Genomic DNA, 26,101 nt, shown 5'->3' with positions numbered 1-26,101 from the left:
GAGATTAAAATAAGTTTATGATTTATACACATATGTATATGTGGAATGAAGATTGAATGAGAGTAAATATATTTTCTATACAAAACATTAGAATGAGAGCTGATATTGTGAATGGAAAGGTCATAGAATAATTCCAATCACATAGTTACTTGGGTTACATTTATACAAATTCTCGGTAAAGTGAATGAACTCTCAGTGCAAAAAAGTTCAAACACTACGATCAATAAATTCCGTTTTTGACATCGTTAAATTTTTTCGTAATTACCGAATAAAATCATATTTATTATTCATAAATGAGTTGTTAAACACACTACATATTTTGTAATTTCATTCAGTTGCTTTCAAACGGAAATTATTATTGGTGTGCATATGGAATACATTTTTACCTTGCCCGTACCATCAAAGATGGAAGGGAAAGGTATATTAAGGGAAAGATTTTGTCCGGCGTTGTTGTTGTCGTTGTCGTCGTCGTTAATAATTGTTATTGTGTGCATAATAACTTTACTAATTCTATTCCAAACTTCATCAAACTTGGTCACCTTATTCATCAGTATAATGTCTTCCCTGAGTTTGAACAACAGATGTCCTGTATGAAAATATCATGCAAAAATTGAGAAAATCTGATAAAATATTTTGACTGTTTCTACTTGACTGATCACTGATGATACACATCAAAGGTCACTGATCTCAGTGGAAATATGCATTGTTGTATGTGTTCAATGAAGCAAATAATTTATCTTGTAATAATATCCTTGGTAATGTATACCAGAATCCCTTACTGGGTTTCAAAACCAACTCATGGAGAGAATGCACAGTCTGATACACATTTGTAAACCTACCAATAAAATCTTTACAGAAAACAAGATGTCAGAAAATCAATATAAGCACTCCTATGAACTGGGTGCCTAACTTTGATCAAGATCTGAAGCTAATAGAAAATCTGTTTAGCTCAAAGTTATCAAATCAAAAACAATACATGAAAAATACATAAAAAGCAAAACATTTCATCCACATTTTAAAAAGAAAATTGTTCTAAAATATATGTATTCTGTATTTGACAAACAGTTCATTCGACAAATGAAAACTCGCAGGAATATGTTTCAGCTATTAGAACAGAATGATATAGTTTTTATAATACTGGTTGAAAAACGCACTTCGAAGATTGCAGTGTTTGAAGATGTAGATTCTCAGGAGGCAACAGTACTGTTGACTTCTCCCTCCACTGGACACCAACTAACTACTTAAGTTGATTTGCATACAAAGCAGAGCTTGCAACATGATAGCTATTCATAAAGGGTGTTTTTTTTTTTTACTTTTCATGTAATACAAAATACTTGGACAAAAGCCAGCTAAGATTTTCTGTTATCTTGCATGTTTTATGAATCTATCCACGTCTAAATGCAGAACTTTTTTTTTTGCGATGAGGCATTTATTTTTATACTAAAATATCTGAATTACTTTGAATAAAACTGGAAATTATGTCCCTTAAAATAATTAAACAAATAAGGCACCAATGTTTTTGTAAGGTATTTACATCTTTTAAGGACATTCGGTAGACTGATTCCCCACTGTTGAGTCAACCCCAAAACTTGTTTGTATTCAAAATTAATTATGACAATACATATTTATATTGAAACAAACTGGGATAAAAGGGATTTATATTATATAACAAAGGGCAAGGTCACCAGAGTTCAACTATGTTTCAAATGAAATATCTTTATTTCTGAATTCCCTTGTTCAAACAGAGGCGGCGGCATATGGGTGGCAGAGGGAACGGTCGCCCCCTCGAAAAAAATGTTGGGGTGGCGTCTCCCCCTAAAATCAAACAAAATTTGTCCCTCAAAATACAGAAAATAGCGTTTCAGAAGGTTTAGATTTTAAAATTTAAGGGGGCATGCCCGTGGACCCCCTAGTAAGGTCGCGCCTTCGTCGCGAGGGATGCTGAGCAGATCCCTCCCCAACGCAACATTTCGTGTCGCCGCCTCTGTCAAAATCAGTTGCAGAAAGTCTTTGTCTTTATCGTCGTGTATAATATCGGCTGAGGTTACGAGTGAAAAAAATATTAGAATAAATGACATCGTTTGTTTTATAGTAATGGAAAAAAATGATATACCAAATGACCGTCCAGCCTTTGGCAATGTTTCTAAACTACGAGATTGTTTAAACTGTGTGTATGGTGGAATGAGAAATGTACACATATATGAATATTTAGTAATGAACAATAGTATGTTGTATAATGATTAAGTAATCTATATACAATTATGCAATTCACATACAAGGGAGGTAGTGATGTGCAGTGATGACTACAAGCAAATATTTGGGTGAACTTCTAAATAGCTAAAATACTGTTATACATTTATAAATTAGTCATATTTAAAAAAAAAGAAAAAAAACAAAAACACTGCTCATATAAAAACTACCCGAGATGGCGGAAAGGGATAGGAACAGTGAATCTATAGGATTAAATATACTGAGTCAGCCCAACGCTGGTTACAAAATATTTCACGTTCCAGGTTTCATGAAATCGTCAACAGAGGGCGCTGCGTAGTGGTACTTGTATGTGAAAAAGATAGGCGCGCATTTTGTTGATGGTACGCACGCTAACCAGAAATATATTTTTTAGGCCTACTGGCGTATGTAGAAGAAGAGAGAGAATAAAAGAGAGGAGAATTCATTGAGAGACAATTATTTTCAAAACTTTTAGTTGGGATAAATTGTTACCATTCAGTTTAACTAGGCGGGTAAAGCTAATTTGAGAAAGAAGCCATTTCTGTGAATTGGAACTGTTACACAAACTAGTCGGGTAAAACAATCTCACATGAAAGTGTATGTATTGGCCAAATTAAGTGGCAACACTGAACAGTATACGAGTGATCAGAATGAAAGCAGCAATAACATGTTGTGAAAAAGAAATGATACACATAGATGCTCGAATATTGAATATCTGTCAGGCTGATACAAGTAATAGAAAACTTGAATTTTGTAACAATTGTGATTGTTTTAGAACACATGGTTTTGTAAAAGAATTACAAATCAACCATTTACTGTATTGTATAGTCTTTTTAGCATTTATTTTGAATAACTTTTAATTTAATAATGCTTTTATGCCAGTGGTATAGGTTATTCAGATGAGGTAAGGAGTATCTTGATTTTATTTTCATTCACTATAATGTACACCTTGGCCATTATGAATATTGTGATGTTATATATTCAATCGCATTGCTTGAGATTATGACCAAGGATTGACATTATTGTGATTACAAATGTACTGGTACTGCAGAAGTATCTATAAATGTTTTGGAGTTTGAACAAAATATTAGAACTGACAAAGCTCTGAATGCACGAATTAAATGTTTATTTTATAATCTACAGAAACATTAAACATATCAAATGTAATAAAGATGACACAAAGGCAATACTGCAAACCGATTTAATTTCGAGAGACAAATTTTCATGAGTCTGTATAAATCCCTAAATTTTGTGAAAATTTCACTGGGGTTTGTGACTTTCATGAAATTATGTCTTCACAAAGGCTATCAAACTGTAGAATTTCCTGGATTATTAAATGGTTAACAGTACAACATATATTCTTACATTTAATTTTAATGATGCTAAAAGTAATACACCTGAATTTACAAATAGATTTTCTTCAGACTTGCATACAGTCTCGTTTAGTTTGTGGTGTTTTTTCAATAAATTATAATATGGGAGCATATAAATGGTGAAAGCTGGGTTATCATGAAATAAACATCCTAGCTTTCATGATAACCTGGTTTTGTCATTTGTACACGCATGATATGTGAGTTTATTGAAAAAAACACCAAAATACAAGAGACTGTATACAAGCCTAAAATAGATCATTTTGCTTTCTTTTTCAATGAATAAAGCAGAAAAGTGGCAATTACTTTATGTAAGTTTTAATAGCTCTCTCATGTTCATGTACCCATCTGTACAGTACTTCGATGCATATACATAAGAATGATAGTTAAAGATCAGAGTTGTCATTGCTCACTAAGTGTACTTACATTTGGTGAGCTCAAGCCTCCTATCAGAAAAGTTAAACTTAATTAAGAACACCGAAATACATTAAATTAAAAAGCTTTAATTTTTAATACATAATTATAACTATAATCCTATACATATCATACAAGTTTGCCAGCATAGGCCATTTACTCTATTTAATAGTAACACATCTTAATGTGCGTCTATTGTCAAAATGGATGGATGCAATAACGGGATAAATCTATAAAGGTTTGTGTCCCTCTCAATGTGGTGTTGGAGGCCATTTGCATGTGTTTACATATAATTAGCATTAAGGTAGATGTCTACTCATAATTTCTGAGAAAGTTGGTCATAAATCACATGACAATGTTTATTGTGTAATATCATGGAGCTATTGTCCCATGGCAACATAAAAGAGAATTTTTTGTGTGTTACAGTGACTTATGTTGTGATATTTTTGTTCTATAATTTAAAAAAACAAAACACGTTATTTTTAGAACAATTCTATTGACCACAACAAGAAAAATTGTATTTTTTGACAGTTTTTAAAATCCGAATTTTTGAAATAAATGAGGGCAACCAGTACCCCATCATTCGCAATATATGATATTTTTGGCCTATGTCACAAGTCTACAATTTGCGATATGGCATAATATCTCTGCCATAGAAACCTATAGTAAAAGTGTTATAATAGTCCCAAAATGGCCGCTATCCACTAAAATACAACAATCACTTTATCAAAAATTAGGCTGGTGACCTCGAACTTTTTTAAGTCAATATCCTTATAATGCCCGGAAGTACAATTTATTGGAAAATGAATAAATTCTGGATATTTATATTCATGTAGTCTTTAAAGAATCAGCAGTGCAAAACATTCCCCTTAATCTCATAATCAGCCATTTAAGTTTACACTATCACAAGTTATACAGAATAGTAACGTTTTAGTCAGTAATTCGGGAATAGTATATGTATTTAATTATTCTTCTTAATACCCAAATCTGGCTTGGGAATGTATTGCAAGTAGCTTAATTGCGATATATATATATGTATGACACAAATTCAAAAGTTATAATTGTTACCCATATCAAGATGCTGATGGTAATTTATCTTTATATCATGTATTGATGTTTGGATCAGGCATTCACTGAAAACAAATGATTGAATTTTACTTTGACAAGATGAGAAAAAATAAGGAATTGAAGACTGAACATTGTATAATACATGGCTTAAACTTCAAAGATCATTACAAAGATACCCAATGATTTTGCCTTGGTACCCTTCAATATAGGGAATATTATTCCTATATGCTAAGGCCATTATATAAATTGTGGCCTTAAGAAATGAGTACCACCTAGACTCTCAAGTTTAAGGCATGTAGGTTTGCTACTCCATGAATGTTAATGAATTCACTGATAACCTAATCCCTTAAAGGCCCAGGTATACTATAAATACGCTTTTAAACAATAGGGATTATTTCCTTGCTTGTCACGCTATAGTAAACAGCTCCAGCCAAGCTCCGGTAAAAACTCGTATTCTCGAACTTACATGTCGATTATGTCTTGCCAAAGTGGATGTATGTGACTATGAATATCACAGCAGTAGCTGTGTGTAGTATTTATAACAATACATAGTGTACGAGCTGAGATTTTGGCAGATAAAAGTCAAAAACACGAACCGGGGAAAGGAACGCACTACTAATCTTGAATAATTAACTGCTGTCAATCAAAGTCACATGATAGTCCGCTGAAACAGGATGCAAGTGATTAACAACACTCATTAGCATAGCCACACCTCCACATCACACTTGCCCGGGGCAAGTGAATTGGGCCTTTAATGAGTGGGATTACTTCATATCAAACTCTCTCTGTTTACCTACATTTTACAGGTTTATTACTCGTCAGTGCACATGTCACAGATTTGTATTGTACCATTTATGTTTTCCTTTCTGAACATGTTCATGTCATATGACTTTTCTTGATGAGTATAAGTACTTTGATTATAATAATTTCACTACAAAGGAAAGGGGGGGGGGGTGTTCAAGTTATAGCCTTGTGTGTCTACCTATTATTCTCCAATTGTCCACTCATTTTCAAGAATTCTTATGCTTGACTTTTCAAACTCTTGGAAATCACAGCCGGCAATAACAACAGTGAGAAACTCTAAAAAAACTGTACTTTGGGCTAGTTGTTAAGACTCCTCTGAATGGTGTAAGAAGACTACCCCCCTAAATGTGCAACATGTATAAATTTGGTTGTTCAGGATTGTTTGATAGTTGAGTTTTAGCTGTTTTTTTCACTCTTTGATTGGCGTTCCACAGGAGAAATACATGGTACAGTGTTGTGCATCTCAAATTCTGTGAATAAGCCACAACACATTCTCCAATTGATATTCTATACACTACGATTTATAGCCATAATATAGACCAAATAGAATAATCTTTATGGACTGGATACAGCTTACGCATCCTCAAACTATGGCACTCTTGCCGCATGGCAGAGGGCAGCAAAAGCTTTATCCAGTCCATAAAGATGTTATATACCTTATAGGTGTAATTATAATTTTACCACGGTGTGACCTCAAACACACGATGTAATTTAAAATGACATTTAATGTGATTGATAAAATCCAGGCGTGCTGGGCCGGTGTGATTTGCGAAAATTACTGCCTTGATGTGAGGGTGCACTTCCCATAGCGTTGCCAGGCAATGCAAGGTATATAATAATATGCAATATTGTGTGCATCATGTATGTAAAATATACTGTATATGCTTCCCTGTATTCTACTCATATTGATGATAGATATCTCTATGTTGATATGAGTTGATGACAGATATAATGCAAGACAGTATGACCAAATGTTCCAACGAAGCAAACACATGCTCATATTCAGTGCCAGGAGTCATATACATGCAGCCAAAATTGGTGTGGCAGCCAATGTGTTAACCAGTTGTGTTTACTAGTTTATTCCAGTGCATATGGATGATCAGTTTAATAGATTGAGCTTTGAAATTCATCAAAGTGTTAAAATGATTCTGGATGCTAGCTAAACCTAGCACAAGATATAACAACAATGTTATACAATGAAAGCTTACTAACATGTTATTTTGCGTCTTTCGAATTTCAAAATCTTTCCACAAAAAACAACACAAATACATATACACAACACCAGATAAGTGAGAAAATAAACAAATCAAGCTAATCTAACTCACAAAGGAAAACTTGGAGGACAGTATAATATATACTACCATAAAATGACATGCAATTTTAATACATTGTAATATGAATTTGTAGGGAATGTTATTCTATGCCATGTGCAAATATCATAACTAGACCTGGATCTAGAGTGAAATCTTCTCCCATATGCTGGTTATCATGTGACATCACAACAACAGCTTGCTTTCCTGGAATCCTCCGGGTAACATACTGTTCATAAGTATGACGATTCAGTTGTCGAGTTTCCAGAGTGTTTAATCCAGGGGGCCAGTTTCTTTCATGTGCACTCTCCATTAATTCAGTGACGATATGCGCTGGGCATGCACTATCAATAAGAGAACGCTTGATGACCGCCTGCAGTACCGCATCTGGAGTAGATATCATTCCACCCCACCGGGTAACTCTGGAAATTGGCAATGAATTAGCCCATCTTATCACCTCGTTGGTTTCAATCTCATCCTCAATGGCTCGTACAGATGCACTGGGATTAGGGTTGGAGCATCGAATTGCACGCATATATTCTTTCAGCATCTGGATTTCTCTTTTCTGATCATTATACATTCGTTTAATATCTGCTAATTCTGTATCAAAGTCACAGAGTTTGGTCTGTTGCTGTTGAATGAGAGTGCGCAGTTCACGAACACAGTTGTGTTCTTTCTGCTCATCTTTCGGTATAACAAGACCACATCCTTGCTCACACTGTACAGGACGTTTAGGATTATGTTCACATTCATCCAGGTGTTGCTGTAGTGTGTCTAATTTAACAACAGCATCACAACCGAATGTCGCATTATCGCATGCAATATACAAGCGTGACAGTAAATTCCTTAGGATTCGAGGAACAGCTTTCAGCTGTTGTGGTGTAATCGAATTGCGATCAACTGGACAAGTATGTTGCCTTGACAACCATTCTTGTATACATGCTGTGCAGAAAGCGTGTTCACACTGTGGAGCCTGTACAGGTTCTTCTAAGACTCCGCTGCATATGGGACATACCAATTCTTCATCTACTTCACCTTGGAAACGTCCAATCTCAAAACCCATCTTTATACAATGTTTCTGTGGAAGAGTAAAACAAAGACAGAATTAATTAAAGTTTCATTCTCACTTTGCAAATATGTGGAACATCACTCCCAGAACTAGCTAAAACACAAGACAAGTTCCAATGATGCTGTTATATGATATACAATACATGTATATTGAAAATACAAGAGAACAGGGGCGCAGCGCCCTCATGCGCCCTGGGGAGCAGGATCCTCTGGCAACCATAAAATTCTGATTGACCAGGGATCACATGTGGCCACAGTTTTCAACTGTGACATGTCTGATAGTAATTTTGGCCCCAAGGAAGCCATAGAATGCTCCATTTTAACTTAGAATTATCAAAAATCCATACCCTGGTAGGAAGAACCCTGTCTTCCCCCACTTGGTGGCGTCGCTGAATTGCAGTGCTCCTTCTTGCAGTTTTTTTCTACAAAAACCCCTGTTCACACACATATCACTTTGTAAGTATTGAAGGGTCTTATTCCTTAGACAAACATATCTACACTAACTCCTACTAACTCAGTGAGTGTCTATCATTTACAAATCAAGCTTTATATTTTAAACTCATATTTTATAATTAATTTCTCATTACCTATCAGCACTCTCAACATTCCATGGTGTATATATTGGTCAGAGAATGGTATCACATAAAAGTTAATTTTAACAACATTATCATACACGTATGTAAGATGTCTTCTCATTTTCACATTCAGTCTTTCTCAACTATTAGACATTGTGAAATATTTTATCATTACCGGTACTTTCCGTTGTTGCATTTACTGAAGGGGTTAAGTCTAGTGAAAACACTATATTCTATGCTTCACATGAATTTGTGAATTTAAATATATATATCTCTCAATTTAATTTACAGTTTACAGTTAAAAACAAGTACTGTGGAATACTTTATATTCACTGGAATTAATTTTCGCTGAAAAGGCTTTTTGGGCGTTTTGTATGGAATTTATTTTCACTGATTTTTGATGAGTTTAATGTGAAATATAGAAAAAAAAATATATTCGCTGGATTTTATTTTTACGGAATCATCCCTTCAGCGAAAATAAATTCCAAGCGAAAATAAAGTATTCTACAGTATTCCACTGTATTTCATAAATGCAGTAATAAAGCATCTATAATATTTTTTCTCTATTTGCTTTGTTTTTAAGAGAATAAAAAATAACTGAAAACCAGAAAGTCCCTGTTTATTTTTTTACAACAAATCTCTTTCTGGATTAAAATTACAATGGATAACAAAAGATAGATTAATTTTTTAAACATAAACTACAGTGTCCCGAGATTCTTTGGTGAAATCCCTGGGCTTGGAAGGTTCCCCTTTAACAATTGAACAGTGAAAGTTTCTTCCATGTGGATCTTCTAGTTCCATAAGTCATTACACTCACAGATAATAAATTACTAATCAAGAGTATTCTAATTTCAGATTAAAACTCTGAAATCACTCATTTACCAAATGACATATTTGTTTTCATAGAAAATCTGATCATATGTTGGTCACACACACAAACACACACACATAGACTCATGTCAAGGGCTTCTATCTGCATACAGGTGCCAAAAACAATTCAAGTCTAAATCTAAATGAATTTAGCTATTGTGGAAAGACAACTTTTGACAACTTTCACCAAATAAAAATTGCTTAAATTTTTTTATATTTTATTTTTACGTTAACCACATATATAAATACATAAAATTATCACATCAAAAGAAAACAATTTCTACACAAAAACCATGGTAACGAGATAATTATAAGAATATGAATTTTTTCATATTTTTTGAAAAAATTAAACTTGTAACCAATAATGAAAAAAGTATAAAAAAATAAATAAAAAATAGGAAAAATGTTGAACCAAACTTTTGGTTGGAAAAATTAAGGTTAAAGAGAGGTGGTCGTTGTCTGCATGTTGAATATAGGGCTTGTAGCGACGACATATACAATGCATGTAAAAAACAATGTTTGTTTACATGAAATTCAAACATGTGCTGCAGCTGATAAAATCAAATATCTCAAATACCTTGTAACAGAAAATGACTGACCTGAAACACATATCTATTGTGATAGCAAAGACCCGGGACAATTATTGATAAAAGCAATCTGGTGGTTCATTTTGATCAGTTTTTAATCAAATTTATACCAAAATAATCAGCACAATTAGAAAATATGCTTAAGAAATAAACAAATCTTCACCTACATGTAAGAAAAAACTGATGGAGTGATTTATCACAGCAATGAGTACAATGAAAACCAGAAGCTGAAAATGAGATGGTGGAGTAATAAATGCTATTAATAGAAAAGTCATAGACTTCAATTCACAACCAGCAGTTCCAACAAACAGACTAAAATAAACAAAATATCAAATTTTGATCACAATTATGATACTATGTCACTTATTTAAAACTTTTTCAACACAAATGAGCAAAATAGAAATTGTATGTACAAAGGAGCAGACTATGGCTTAGGCCAAAAAAAAACAAACTTATGTTGCCCTCAAGTCGGATAATTGAAAAATTAGTTCGGCTGGTCGGATTTTTTTTTTTTTTTTAAGCGACATGACTTTGCTAAATTTAATAGTTGATCCAGCTTTTGCTATCATGCACACAGCAAACAGGTTCGCCATGTTCTCTACCGCTGCACACATGTTTGTACACACAAACAACGTGCAAAAGCCGTCGTTTTGTTGGTAATGTAAGCGGATGGGAGTTTTAATATAAAATGTCATTCAATAAAATTTTGTGCATTTCATGTATTAAAAATTATATTTACTACAATAAACGTATTGTTTTTGATTCAAAATAATGTTTTCATTTAATTAAGAAAATATTTTTAATAATGTGCACAACTATCAGTCAAATCGCAAACGGTGAAATGGCCTGATATGCAAAAAACTTCATAGTATTCAAACAGCGGCCCGGGGTCGTTAATTTTTAGAGGAAACATTTTTTTACTGCTTAAAATGGTTAGTTTTTAATATTTGGGTCAATTAAAACAAAAACAAAAAAAAACACAACCCGATATTTCATATTTTTTGGTCGGTCGATGAGGGCAACAAAACAATTTTTTTTTTGGCCTTATGATGATGCCATAATGATGTTAAATTACTTTATTATAATCAACTTCCACCCCACTATTACTGAAGTTGTCTAAAATTCTTCTTTTATATCCTATCAATGGTATCTTTTGTCTGTCACATACTGTTAATTTATTGTACACGTGGATTGCTGATGAATTCAGAACTACGTGACAAATATTTCCAGGAAATTAAGTCTGTGGCTGGCAGTCTTCCTTAGTATTAATCAATTATCACTGCAGTATACCACATAGTTCGAGCATAACTTAACATTTAGACTCATAAATCTTTGCATTGCATTATTTGCTTACATGTTTCCATATAACAATCAATAGATGTGGATTGCTCTTGTTTTTCTTCAACTTATTTTATGCAGTATGGCGATATGTATGTACAATTAGTCCTAAGCTGGTTAGAAGCTAGGGTGAGCTTGCTTTTAAAACTGTAACATATGTGAATTGTGTAGAGTAATGTGTCTACATAAGTGCATTAGTAACATAGGTAAATACTACAAAGAATAAGTTGAAATTATTGATTTCAATGAATTTACTCACTTTAGAAGGTTGTTATGGAATGGCAAAGACAGCTGATAGCCAGATTGGAAATTCAGTTACACTTAGGGACGACGTCAAAAGATCAATGTCGGATAAAAACTTATTTGCTTTAGTTTGGGGGTGGGGGGTTTTGACCTCAAAAAGTTTCCATCCTGCAAAAACGATTTTATTTCGAAAGTCGAAAAAATCTTGGAGTATAACAGAAAATGAAAAAACAAACTACAAGACGAGAAAATGGTTTGGTCAGAGTGTAAATATATACGTCAAATGAACTGCTATGCAATACTACTGTCCGATTATCAATTTGTATTTAATGGTGAATGTAGTCTGACGCCATGATCAATATTTATCAATTAAGTTTCAGTGGGGGGAGGGGTTTGGGAAACTAAATTAACTAAAAGGAATAAAGTTTTTTATCCTACATTGAACTTTTGATGTTGTCCCTAAGACTGTACTGTACTGTAATATTTAACCTTTTTACCACCAGACTTCCTTGCCCAAATTTGTCTGCAATTTGTTTATATATTCTTCAATATTTCAGAAAATAAACCCTAATTTTGGAGCCAACAGTCAAAATTTGAATCAATTTTCACTCAAAAAAGTTGGAATGTGCAGACTATAAGCAGGACTATTTTGTGATGAAAAGAGGAAACTGGTGGTGAAAAGGTTAATGCTAAGGAAGCACTCAGTGACTCATAAAATTCCATTCTGAGAATTTTTTTTCTGAATTATCAGGATTTACAACACATACATTTCCAAAGCCAACAATGTTTAATTATCAATCACTGCTTACCAGGGCTTGATACTATGTATGCTGTAAATATTTTATTTTCTTTTGAAATTTATTATTATTTGGAATAAAAATCAGTGAAAATAAATTCTATACAAAACACCCAAAAAGTATTTTCCAGCAAAGATTTATTTCAGCAATTAATAAAGTATTTTACAATATTAGAAATTAATACAAATAATACAATATATACATGACATATTAACTGCCATTTGAAAAAACTACAATTTTCAAATGCATTGTGGGAAAAGATAACCTGCTCATGAACATAGAAAGCTGAGTCACATCAGTGCCATCCAATGGATTATGGGTACACAAATTATTTGTAGAAAGCCACTGGTGTATTGTGGGTAATTAAAAAGAGTAGGAAAAGTCATAAATTACCTTTTTGAGGTGGATAAACATTTCTGTTTTTTTTTTATAATTTGGTGGTGATAGCCAACACACAAAACTGACTCATAAAAGAAGCCAATATACGATTGGCCAATAAACAATACATCAAGACATTCAAGTTTATTTAACCAATCAGGTGTTACATGCTACAACAGGGGTAGAGGTCACCCACATCAGTTGTTTAACCAATCAGAAGGTGTTACTTACATACATGTACTACAACAGGGGTAGAGGTCACCCACATCAGTTGTTTAACCAATCAGATGGTGTTACATACTACAACAGGAGTAGAGGTCACCCACATCAGTTGTTTAACCAATCAGAAGGTGTTACATACATTTAATACAACAGGGGTAGAGGTCACCCACATCAGTTGTTTAACCAATCAGATGGTGTTACATACTACAACAGGAGTAGAGGTCACCCACATCAGTTGTTTAACCAATCAGAAGGTGTTACATACATGTACTAGAACAGGGGTAGAGGTCACCCACATGAGTTGTTTAACCAATCAGATGGTGTTACATACTACAACAGGGGTAGAGGTCACCCACATCAGTTGTTTAACCAATCAGATGGTGTTACATACATGTACTACAACAGGGGTAGAGGTCACCCACATCAGTTGTTTAACCAATCAGAAGGTGTTACATACATGTACTACAACAGGGGTAGAGGTCACCCACATCAGTTGTTTAACCAATCAGAAGGTGTTACATACATGTACTACAACAGGGGTAGAGGTCACCCACATCAGTTGTTTAACCAATCAGATGGTGTTACATACATGTACTACAACAGGGGTAGAGGTCACCCACATCAGTTGTTTAACCAATCAGATGGTGTTACATACATGTACTACAACAGGGGTAGAATTCACCCACATCAGTTGTTTAACCAATTAGATGGTGTTACATACTACAACTGGGGTAGAGGTCACCCACATCAGTTGTTTAACCAATTAGATGGTGTTACATACTACAACAGGGGTAGAGGTCACCCACATCAGTTGTTTAACCAATTAGATGGTGTTACATACTACAACAGGGGTAGAGGTCACCCACATCAGTTGTTTAACCAATTAGATGGTGTTACATACTACAACAGGGGTAGAGGTCACCCACATCAGTTGTTTAACCAATTAGATGGTGTTACATACTACAACAGGGGTAGAGGTCACCCATATCAGTTGTTTAACCAATCAGATGGTGTTACATACTACAACAGGGGTAGAGGTCACCCACATCAGTTGTTTAACCAATCAGATGGTGTTACATACATTTAATACAACAGGGGTAGAGGTCACCCACATCAGTTGTTTAACCAATCAGATGGTGTTACATACATTTAATACAACAGGGGTAGAGGTCACCCACATCAGTTGTTTAACCAATTAGATGGTGTTACATACATGTACTACAACAGGGGTAGAGGTCACCCACATCAGTTGTTTAACCAATCAGATGGTGTTACATACATTTAATACAACAGAGGTAGAGGTCACCCACATCAGTTGTTTAACCAATCAGATGGTGTTACATACATGTACTACAACAGGGGTAGAGGTCACCCACATCAGTTGTTTAACCAATCAGATGGTGTTACATACATTTAATACAACAGGGGTAGAGGTCACCCACATCAGTTGTTTAACCAATCAGATGGTGTTACATACATGTACTACAACAGGGGTAGAGGTCACCCACATCAGTTGTTTAACCAATCAGAAGGTGTTACATACATGTACTACAACAGGGGTAGAGGTCACCCACATCAGTTGTTTAACCAATCAGAAGGTGTTACATACATGTACTACAACAGGGGTAGAGGTCACCCACATCAGTTGTTTAACCAATCAGATGGTGTTACATACATGTACTACAACAGGGGTAGAGGTCACCCACATCAGTTGTTTAACCAATTAGATGGTGTTACATACTACAACAGGGGTAGAGGTCACCCACATCAGTTGTTTAACCAATTAGATGGTGTTACATACTACAACAGGGGTAGAGGTCACCCACATCAGTTGTTTAACCAATTAGATGGTGTTACATACTACAACAGGGGTAGAGGTCACCCACATCAGTTGTTTAACCAATTAGATGGTGTTACATACTACAACAGGGGTAGAGGTCACCCACATCAGTTGTTTAACCAATTAGATGGTGTTACATACTACAACAGGGGTAGAGGTCACCCATATCAGTTGTTTAACCAATCAGATGGTGTTACATACTACAACAGGGGTAGAGGTCACCCACATCAGTTGTTTAACCAATCAGATGGTGTTACATACATTTAATACAACAGGGGTAGAGGTCACCCACATCAGTTGTTTAACCAATCAGATGGTGTTACATACATTTAATACAACAGGGGTAGAGGTCACCCACATCAGTTGTTTAACCAATTAGATGGTGTTACATACATGTACTACAACAGGGGTAGAGGTCACCCACATCAGTTGTTTAACCAATCAGATGGTGTTACATACATTTAATACAACAGAGGTAGAGGTCACCCACATCAGTTGTTTAACCAATCAGATGGTGTTACATACATTTAATACAACAGGGGTAGAGGTCACCCACATCAGTTGTTTAACCAATCAGATGGTGTTACATACATTTAATACAACAGGGGTAGAGGTCACCCACATCAGTTGTTTAACCAATCAGATGGTGTTACATACATTTAATACAACAGGGGTAGAGGTCACCCACATCAGTTGTTTAACCAATCAGAAGGTGTTACATACATTTAATACAACAGGGGTAGAGGTCACCCACATCAGTTGTTTAACCAATTAGATGGTGTTACATACATGTACTACAACAGGGGTAGAGGTCACCCACATCAGTTGTTTAACCAATTAGATGGTGTTACATACATTTAATACAACAGGGGTAGAGGTCACCCACATCAGTTGTTTAACCAATCAGATGGTGTTACATACATGTACTACAACAGGGGTAGAGGTCACCCACATCAGTTGTTTAACCAATCAGAAGGTGTTACATACATTTAATACAACAGGGGTAGAGGTCACCCACATCAGTTGTTTAACCAATCAGATGGTGTTACATACATGTACTACAACAGGGGTAGAGGTCACCCACATCAGTTGTTTAACCAATCAGAAGGTGTTACATACATTTAATACAACAGGGGTAGAGGTCACCCACATCAGTTGTTTAACCAATCAGATGGTGTTACATACATGTACTACAACAGGGGTAGAGGTCACCCACATCAGTTGTTTAACCAATCAGATGGTGTTACATACATTTAATACAACAGGGGTAGAGGTCACCCACATCAGTTGTTTAACCAATTAGATGGTGTTACATACATTTAATACAACAGGGGTAGAGGTCACCCACATCAGTTGTTTAACCAATCAGATGGTGTTACATACATTTAATACAACAGAGGTAGAGGTCACCCACATCAGTTGTTTAACCAATTAGATGGTGTTACATACATTTAATACAACAGGGGTAGAGGTCACCCACATCAGTTGTTTAACCAACCAGATGGTGTTACATACTACAACAGGGGTAGAGGTCACCCACATCAGTTGTTTAACCAATCAGATGGTGTTACATACATTTAATACAACAGGGGTAGAGGTCACCCACATCAGTTGTTTAACCAATCAGATGGTGTTACATACATTTAATACAACAGGGGTAGAGGTCACCCACATCAGTTGTTTAACCAATCAGATGGTGTTACATACATTTAATACAACAGAGGTAGAGGTCACCCACATCAGTTGTTTAACCAATCAGATGGTGTTACATACATTTAATACAACAGGGGTAGAGGTCACCCACATCAGTTGTTTAACCAATCAGATGGTGTTACATACATTTAATACAACAGGGGTAGAGGTCACCCACATCAGTTGTTTAATCAATCAGAAGGTGTTACATACATTTAATACAACAGGGGTAGAGGTCACCCACATCAGTTGTTTAACCAATCAGATGGTGTTACATACATTTAATACAACAGGGGTAGAGGTCACCCACATCAGTTGTTTAACCAATCAGATGGTGTTACATACTACAACAGGGGTAGAGGTCACCCACATCAGTTGTTTAACCAATCAGATGGTGTTACATACATTTAATACAACAGGGGTAGAGGTCACCCACATCAGTTGTTTAACCAATCAGAAGGTGTTACATACATTTAATACAACAGGGGTAGAGGTCACCCACATCAGTTGTTTAACCAATCAGACGGTGTTACATACTACAACAGGGGTAGAGGTCACCCACATCAGTTGTTTAACCAATCAGATGGTGTTACATACATTTAATACAACAGGGGTAGAGGTCACCCACATCAGTTGTTTAACCAATCAGATGGTGTTACATACATTTAATACAACAGGGGTAGAGGTCACCCACATCAGTTGTTTAACCAATCAGATGGTGTTACATACATTTAATACAACAGGGGTAGAGGTCACCCACATCAATTGTTTAACCAATCAGATGGTGTTACATACATTTAATACAACAGAGGTAGAGGTCACCCACATCAGTTGTTTAACCAATCAGATGGTGTTACATACATTTAATACAACAGGGGTAGAGGTCACCCACATCAGTTGTTTAACCAATCAGATGGTGTTACATACATTTAATACAACAGGGGTAGAGGTCACCCACATCAGTTGTTTAACCAATCAGAAGGTGTTACATACATGTACTACAACAGGGGTAGAGGTCACCCACATCAGTTGTTTAACCAATCAGATGGTGTTACATACATGCTACAACAGGGGTAGAGGTCACCCACATCAGTTGTTTAACCAATCAGATGGTGTTACATACATGTACTACAACAGGGGTAGAGGTCACCCACATCAGTTGTTTAACCAATCAGATGGTGTTACATACATGTACTACAACAGGGGTAGAGGTCACCCATATCAGTTGTTTAACCAATCAGAAGGTGTTACATACATTTAATACAACAGGGGTAGAGGTCACCCACATCAGTTGTTTAACCAATCAGAAGGTGTTACATACATGTACTACAACAGGGGTAGAGGTCACCCACATCAGTTGTTTAACCAATCAGATGGTGTTACATACATGCTACAACAGGGGTAGAGGTCACCCACATCAGTTGTTTAACCAATCAGAAGGTGTTACATACATTTAATACAACAGGGGTAGAGGTCACCCATATCAGTTGTTTAACCAATCAGATGGTGTTACATACATTTAATACAACAGGGGTAGAGGTCACCCACATCAGTTGTTTAACCAATCAGATGGTGTTACATACATTTAATACAACAGGGGTAGAGGTCACCCACATCAGTTGTTTAACCAATCAGAAGGTGTTACATACATGTACTACAACAGGGGTAGAGGTCACCCACATCAGTTGTTTAACCAATCAGATGGTGTTACATACATGCTACAACAGGGGTAGAGGTCACCCACATCAGTTGTTTAACCAATCAGATGGTGTTACATACATGTACTACAACAGGGGTAGAGGTCACCCACATCAGTTGTTTAACCAATCAGATGGTGTTACATACATGTACTACAACAGGGGTAGAGGTCACCCACATCAGTTGTTTAACCAATCAGATGGTGTTACATACATGCTACAACAGGGGTAGAGGTCACCCACATCAGTTGTTTAACCAATCAGATGGTGTTACATACATGTACTACAACAGGGGTAGAGGTCACCCACATTAGTTGTTTAACCAATCAGATGGTGTTACATACATGTACTACAACAGGGGTAGAGGTCACCCACATCAGTTGTTTAACCAATCAGATGGTGTTACATACTACAACAGGGGTAGAGGTCACCCACATCAGTTGTTTAACCAATCAGATGGTGTTACATACTACAACAGGGGTAGAGGTCACCCACATCAGTTGTTTAACCAAAGGATGTGTTACATGTATATACTAAAACAGGGGTCTACCCTCGCGCATATCAGTTATTGAAATCAAATATCAAAGGCCTTATAAAAAGTAGATAAAGATATTAGGTTATAGACACACATGGCAATAACACAATAGTACTGGGTATGGTAGTTCAATTTGCACTATATTTTCAAATGATGGCAATGTATTTCTCATTCCAAAAATCCAACAAAATGACTTAGTGTTGGTTTATGCAATAGACATGTTATCGTTTACTGTAAAATCTGTATTAAAAACTGTGGCTTCTATTAAAATGGTACAAGGCAACAGAAGGGATGCAGCTTCTATTAGAGCATCTACACATATGAGAAATGATTAATTTTTGGTTTTCAAATGTTCAAAAAAAAATGGATTTGACCTTTATTATGGATGCGACTTCTAATACAGATTTAACGGTACTCTGTGGTTAATAGTGGAACAGAAAATAGAAGATCACAGGGCAGTGTTTATGTACAACATTCTGCTTCCAGATACATATATAACATAACAGGTCACACGTTTCACTATACAAAAAATTCTGTCAATGATATTTTTATTATTACAAAATCAAACAAATTATCTTTATTATACAGGTAGAACCTTTTTACAACTGGCTTCACTATTATGCAATAATTTTCAATTTTACAATAAAGAAAATGATTTTAAATGTGTGTACTTATTTGTATAATAATAATAGTCTTTATTGAAGTCATATCCTAAAATGGACATAGATCTAAGTACAATAAAGCATGGTTGTCATTCCATGTTAGAAACATTCAGAATAAAAAAAAAGATAATATGAGGTTATCACAAGGATACCGCAAAATATGCATGAAGGCAGTATGGCATTTGTATCGACCGAAATGACCCATACTGCCTGAATGCATACTTTGTGGTATTCTCGTAACAACGTTATTATTATACATTTTTTTTCTGCTTATAGTAATAATGATAATGAAAAAATGTTCAGTTCTGTGCAAAAGTTTGCGTAAGTGAAGAGATTCAATTTCTGTTGTGTGATATAGCACTTCTGTGTCCCATGTAAACAAAGAAAAGTTTTTGAATGATACATCAATATTAACGTTAGAACGTGTTGATGTTGGTGCCAAAGTTTACTCTGCATAAGGGAAATTTGCAAGTTGGAATGAGTGCTGAAATTTTGGAGTGAGTGCTCTTCTATTTTATTGATTTCAGTGCTACATGTCTAATAATATCTGCAGGGGTTTTTCTAGAAAAAAACTGCAAGAAGGAACACTGCAATTCAGCGTCGCCACCAATTTGGGGAGATAGGATTCTCCCTACCAGGGTTAAAATGTTAAAAGTTAAAATGGAGCATTCTATGGCTTCCTTGAGGCCAAAATTACTATCAGATTGGTCACAGTTGAAGACTGTAGACACATGTGATCCCTGGTCATTCAAAATGTTATGGTTGCCGGAGAATCTGCTCCCCTGGGTAAGGGGGCGCATGGCCATAGCATGAGGGCGCTGCGCCCTTGTTCCCTTGTTAAAATAAATCCCTGGTCTGTTTTTATATTTTTGAAATGCACATTACATCTACTGAAAGAGCAGGTATGGCCTTAATGTGGTAATCCTATTACTGTCACCACCATATTGTTTCCAAAGACCAATATTGCCAGCTAAGTTGCTGACTGGTTTGCTATGCACGTCTGTTAGTGTTACGATTGGAATAAATTTAAAGGAGATGTCAAACTAATAGTGAGGGACTTGGATATGTTGTATATAAATAGAAGATACAAAAACATTTCAATTTATTTCATTTAATTCTATAAATTGCAATATGACAATGACAAAGTTGTCCACACAAAATATGACTCGCATGTGTCTGGTGTGTTTAGTTATGGAACTATAAACCACAGGAAGAACAACCACCTCGTTTCCTTGGAACTATGATAGATGCCGCAATGTTGAATGTTTATTTTGACTGTTTATTTCGTCGCATTGAAAAATAAGCCAATTTACGCAAATGAACGTTAATCTCTGACTATCGGTCATTTTTGGAGACAATCAGGCAACTTCGGGAGATCACGTGATCAAGTTGTTTTGGTTATACATTAAAAAAAACAATGGCGCCAAGACAAAACACTGATTTATGAGCGACATTCAACAGGAAAAAAAAAACACATTGCCACTTATGGCGATCGAAGGGAAACACGGAATAAGTTGGGGTATCTCAACAACGAACAGCATACAAAACCCCATGTCTCGCAAATTTTCGCAACCTTATTTTTTCGAGGGTTAAAAAAAAAAAAAGTAATCCAAAAACGACATTGAAAATGATGAAAACTCGCTAAACTCTGACTTCCGGTACACTGAAGGTCACCCTACAGACCGACTTGTTTGCACATGCATAGTGAACGAAATATTTTACTGCGCAGATATTAAATTTATTTTTTCAAGTCCCAGCAAAGCGGTTGATACGGGCGTATCGGCGGCAACTAACATGGAGTATGACTAATGTCGTGGAAACAAAAGTGAAAGCACTGTAAGTTAAACTAGGACAAAGTTTTTTTTAATCCTCTTAGTTTCGCTGTTCTTCCTGTGGTTTATAGTTCCATGGTTTAGTGCATGGCATAATGCTAGTAAATTTGCATATTTAGCCAAACGACACCCCCTCCTAAAATGGTTTGGTCTAACCACTTCTAATCATATAACAATCTCAAGATGCACATTGAAACCCAGTAAGCAACTCAGCTGGCAATGATAATGTTTTAGTGTCCAAAACAATATTTGCTGGGTTTTATTTTTATGTTTGTACCAAATAAAAACATCAGCAGTAACAGGTAGAATATCAGGGTAATCCCCAAGGCATTATAGAGTAGGGGTTCCTAACTGTTAAATTTTAGATAACAATGAGTACAATAGCAGTCATTAACACATCCTATTGTTATGCAAATTTACCAGTAGGTATGTAGTTTTTCTGGGGAGAACACTGAATATTTACAGGAGATACAATTCCATTTCATTCGTATTTCATCCAATATTTTGTCATATGACAAGTGGCTATGTTGTCATACAAAAAATTAAACATATTGATGTACTCTATAAAAGACGCTTCAATCGCAAAAAGATGCTTTCATTTGCTATAGAATCCAATTAGTAATGCCTAATAACTATGAATCTTTGGTCGATTTACTACCAAATAAGCGATAGATATTCTAAATAGTTTATTGAAAAAAATTCCTGCCTGGTGGGATCAATTGTCTCATTCATCTCAATGATTTTAAAGTTATAAATTTCAAGAAACAGTCTTCTCTCTAAACAACCCAATGTTACTAGTATACTGCACACATTTACTCAGTTTTATAATAATCATGTAATAATCTTGAGTGGTTCATATCAAACCAGTCAACAACTTAACTGGCCATGTCGTTGTTTTGGTATCCAAAACAATATGGCGGTGACAGTAGGCAATTTACAGGTACTCAGTAATTATTTGAAATATCATAGACACTAATATCTTCCAACACTTATTTCTTCACTAATCATGAACAAATGACACCATCTATTAACATTAAAAATGGCCTAAAAATGATGTCTTATAGATGTTTTTGTCTACTTCCGATTTATTGTCGTGAGATGACAGACCCATCCATACAATCATTGAGGCCGTCAAGTTTGACACTTTCGCTAAATCTGGCCATTCTTAATGACCCACAAACCTGTGTGTGATAATGTTAGGAAAAGCTGCATTTCGCTGCAGTTAAATTGAGTCATTTGATTGGGCGTGCCAAGGAGCTGGTGCCACCAATCAGCATCACTGTATTGTAAGTGAACGTCTGGGGTCATCACAGATTAATACAATGGCGGCGTGTAGGCTTTGGGCCGATTCACCGAGAGTCAAGAAGGTCTATACTCATTGACACGTTTCCAAAATTTGTTATTCCAACGTTGGAAATTGTTTGTGGGCAAGTGAATGAAGACGATGGAATTTCTAAATATTTGTGCAAACCATGTTTTAGTAAACTGACAAAATGGTTGAAATAACACATCGACTTGCCCGATCCGATTTTTGTTGCAACAAACACATCATTTCCCTTAGATACAGCACTAAGCACCTTCTTTTGATGGTCATAAGCTTGTTCATAGAGCAAAAGCTATATATTCTATATTCCACCATTTTATTTTTTTTTCTTGAACTTACAGGTCGATTATGTCGTGCCAAAGTGTATGTGACTATGAATATCACAGCAGTGATTATACATAGTATTTATGACAGTTCCTAAATTTTTTTCTCATTATCACATAGCGGATTCAATGAAGACAATGAAAATCATGTTTGCAAATTTAAAAAGTCACCACAAAGAGTACGAGCCAGAAGTACCCCTAATCGGGTTTCAATGAAATGAATGCCGTGTTTAGTATTGTTTACTGTTACTGTAACTTGATGATAAAGAGCGTATTTCGGAAATAGCAAATTCATATCATAACTGTGTGCCCACACACAGGCTCTTAGCTAAATCTCAACAATTTTTGTTTTCTCTAAAATAAATTTTTTTATGATGACTAAAAATATTTATTTATGATAATACAAGTTTCGACTTTCCTTGTCTAACCAGCCTCGTGCACATTAGGAAATGTACACTAGACAGCATATAGCAGTTTTATTTTGCGCTACAGTGGATGTGGTCGGTCATCAGGTTTTCGCATGCAGTGATGCATAGTCTCAAATTTATTATTTTTACTATTGCCGCATATCAGCAGCAGTATTTATGAGAGTGAAAGTGTGAACGCCATGCAGTGAATATTTTGTTATTGTTGACCTTAGCAAGCTTGACAGCATACGTGCATCGTTGTCATTGCTGTGGCATCGTAGTTCAACGATATGAGGGTGGCAAATGAATATGATTCGTCAATTCTGCATTTCAGACGAACGATATTGTTGAAATAAACGTAATTCAAAGAAAAGGTTGATACCACATCACATTGTCATTGCGGAATGCCTATGCAGCTCAGGTCTTTACTCTATGGAAGTAAGTTTGACTGAGTTGTTATTCTCTAAGACAGACAGGAAACGGAAACGAGACAAAAACAAAAGATTTTTCAAGTTAGCGTGGGGGAAATAACGTTGCTAAGTATTATCGTCAGGGAAAGCTATTGTCTAAGCTAGTGTGTGATTGGTTGCTGGCAATGTTTGGGGATTTTGACCAGTTTGTGACGTAGGCTTGACTTATTATGTAGAGAATATACTTTGATGCTTATGGGTATTAGTGCTATCAGTTTGTAAATAAACTATGAATTTCTGAAAACATAGGCTATGCAACTGATTAACTGGACTCATTAGCATAGCCACACCTTCAATAAACACTTGGCAGGGGGGGGGTGAATTGGGCCGTTAAGTATCTCTTTCCACAGAATGTGCTCTTATTTGCAGTGCTGAGTGTGCAAACCATAGAAGTCGTCCCCCACAATCTCTCTGATGATTAGCGGACACACTAACCATTTTGCCACACACCTGGTTAATTATATATTTTCCACAATTGAACCAAATTTAGACTAGTATTAAAAATAATTCTAATGATTCCACATAAATGACCTCAGTCTCGTATAAGTTTACAGGGCTGACCCCATGCTGGGTCGTCAGGAAACCTACATTGTCCCCGCAAAAGGAAACGACTGTGACATCATTTGATATGGAAAAAAAAAATATTCTCTTTAAATACTTTTCGAGAGTTCAACCACAGAGCATAATAGTTTGAACAAGTTACATGTATATAGCTGATCACTGTAAATACGTGTTTAAACATTAAACTGGCCATACACTGGTCGAAGTTATGGATACCAGTAGTTCAACAAGCAACAAATAAACTTGAACTAAATCAACGCCGTCACGCCATGATTACAGTTAAATTTCTAGATATGTTCCATCATTTTTACTTCATTCTTTATATTCCAATGACTATGAAAAAATAATTTCATCTTACTAAATTGAAAGGAGGCCATTTTCATCCAACTCATTAATAGTGCAAACCAACCGAATGTCAACAAAACAACATTACACCCGGTTCATCAGAAAATTGGCATAATTTGGTTCAGATGTGGCGCTGCTGACTCCGGAATAGAATTTGAAGTTAAATCTTACCAGTTAACACATTCCAAACGTTGATAATTCTTCTCTTTTCTTGCGTTTCGACCGGTTTTCTTCACAGTGTCGTAACAGATTCGACACATGCGCAAAACGCTTGAAACTGAGGAAATACCATTGGGGTGCTTTGCTTTGACGTAGTAATCACGTGATCCAAAACCCCGGGTTCCCAGAGCGAGGCTGTTGACCAGAGTGAGTTTGTGTACAGGGGATTCCCTTTGCTCTGTTTCACACTCGATTTATAGCGGTTTCCGTGGAAACATCAACCTAATGATGTCGTAATTTTTGCCTTAACTCCTTCTCAGACGTCCGTTTTATTTATAAGCAAAAGTATGTTTTAGTTTAGTCATAATGGCGTCGTTGAACTATCACTTGTGGTGTGCGGTGTTGAGTTGAAAGTTTATCGATTTGTGTTGCGGTCCAACTTAAGTTTCAACACGACGGAATGGCTGAACTGTATGACCCAGCATGTCCAACTGAGTGAGTATTTCCACAAATTATCTACACGTATAATTATTGCATTTTTTTTTACAAAATGACAATAGTCACACACCCACTAGTATTGTACCACATGGACGATACGGTACATGTGGTACAGAAATCCCTGAACTTGTTCGGTTTCAGCCTTGTTCGGTTTCAGTGTCGATGTTTAATCTATTTAGCGTGTATAAAAAAACAGCGTGTAACTGAAAATATAGATAATCGTTCATCATTCAAAAACTGTTATACTCTACTGTTATGGTAAGTTCGCAGGTTCATAGAGGTCATATCACTCCATTGTGGTTTGAATACGATTAAAACTGTGCCGACATATTTTCAGAGAATAGTTGAAATAAAATCAAGTTATTGTTAATTTCTCAAAACAAGGCAACCTTTGAAATAATTAATTAGCGTTTGTACATTCATAAAATGTGTAATCTATGTTAACACATGCATAACGGATTCACGTTGTGTGTTATCAAAGAC

General features: G+C 35.6%; 2 protein-coding genes across 2 annotated transcripts in view; one reads left to right on the top strand and one right to left on the bottom strand.

Annotated features, from left to right (window-relative positions):
- Positions 1 to 3,334: 3,334 nt before the first annotated feature.
- Positions 3,335 to 25,280, bottom strand: LOC102800923 (E3 ubiquitin-protein ligase NRDP1-like). The gene is made up of 2 exons (XM_085495591.1): positions 25,133 to 25,280; positions 3,335 to 8,273 (listed from the first exon to the last, which is right to left on the bottom strand). The coding sequence occupies exon 2, from the start codon at positions 8,256 to 8,258 to the stop codon at positions 7,299 to 7,301; it is 960 nt and encodes a 319-aa protein (XP_085351717.1). The 5' UTR covers positions 8,259 to 8,273; positions 25,133 to 25,280; the 3' UTR covers positions 3,335 to 7,298.
- The window catches only part of LOC100369661 (uncharacterized), a 43,781-nt gene continuing 42,952 nt past the window's right edge, over positions 25,273 to 26,101 (top strand). The window contains exon 1 of the mRNA XM_085495589.1: positions 25,273 to 25,615. The gene's annotated coding sequence lies outside the window, so the exon portion shown is untranslated. The remainder of the gene's footprint in view (positions 25,616 to 26,101) is intronic.

This window comes from Saccoglossus kowalevskii, chromosome 22, assembly GCF_978046115.1.
Source record: "Saccoglossus kowalevskii chromosome 22, keSacKowa6.1, whole genome shotgun sequence".
NCBI classification, from domain to species: domain Eukaryota; kingdom Metazoa; phylum Hemichordata; class Enteropneusta; family Harrimaniidae; genus Saccoglossus; species Saccoglossus kowalevskii.
Note: the sequence above shows the minus strand (reverse complement) of the source record. Positions and strands in the feature narration are given on the sequence as shown.

Excerpts from the sequence above, each read along its gene's own strand:
- LOC102800923 (XM_085495591.1), bottom strand. The coding sequence starts at position 8,258 with ATGGGTTTTGAGATTGGACGTTTCCAAGGTGAAGTAGATGAAGAATTG.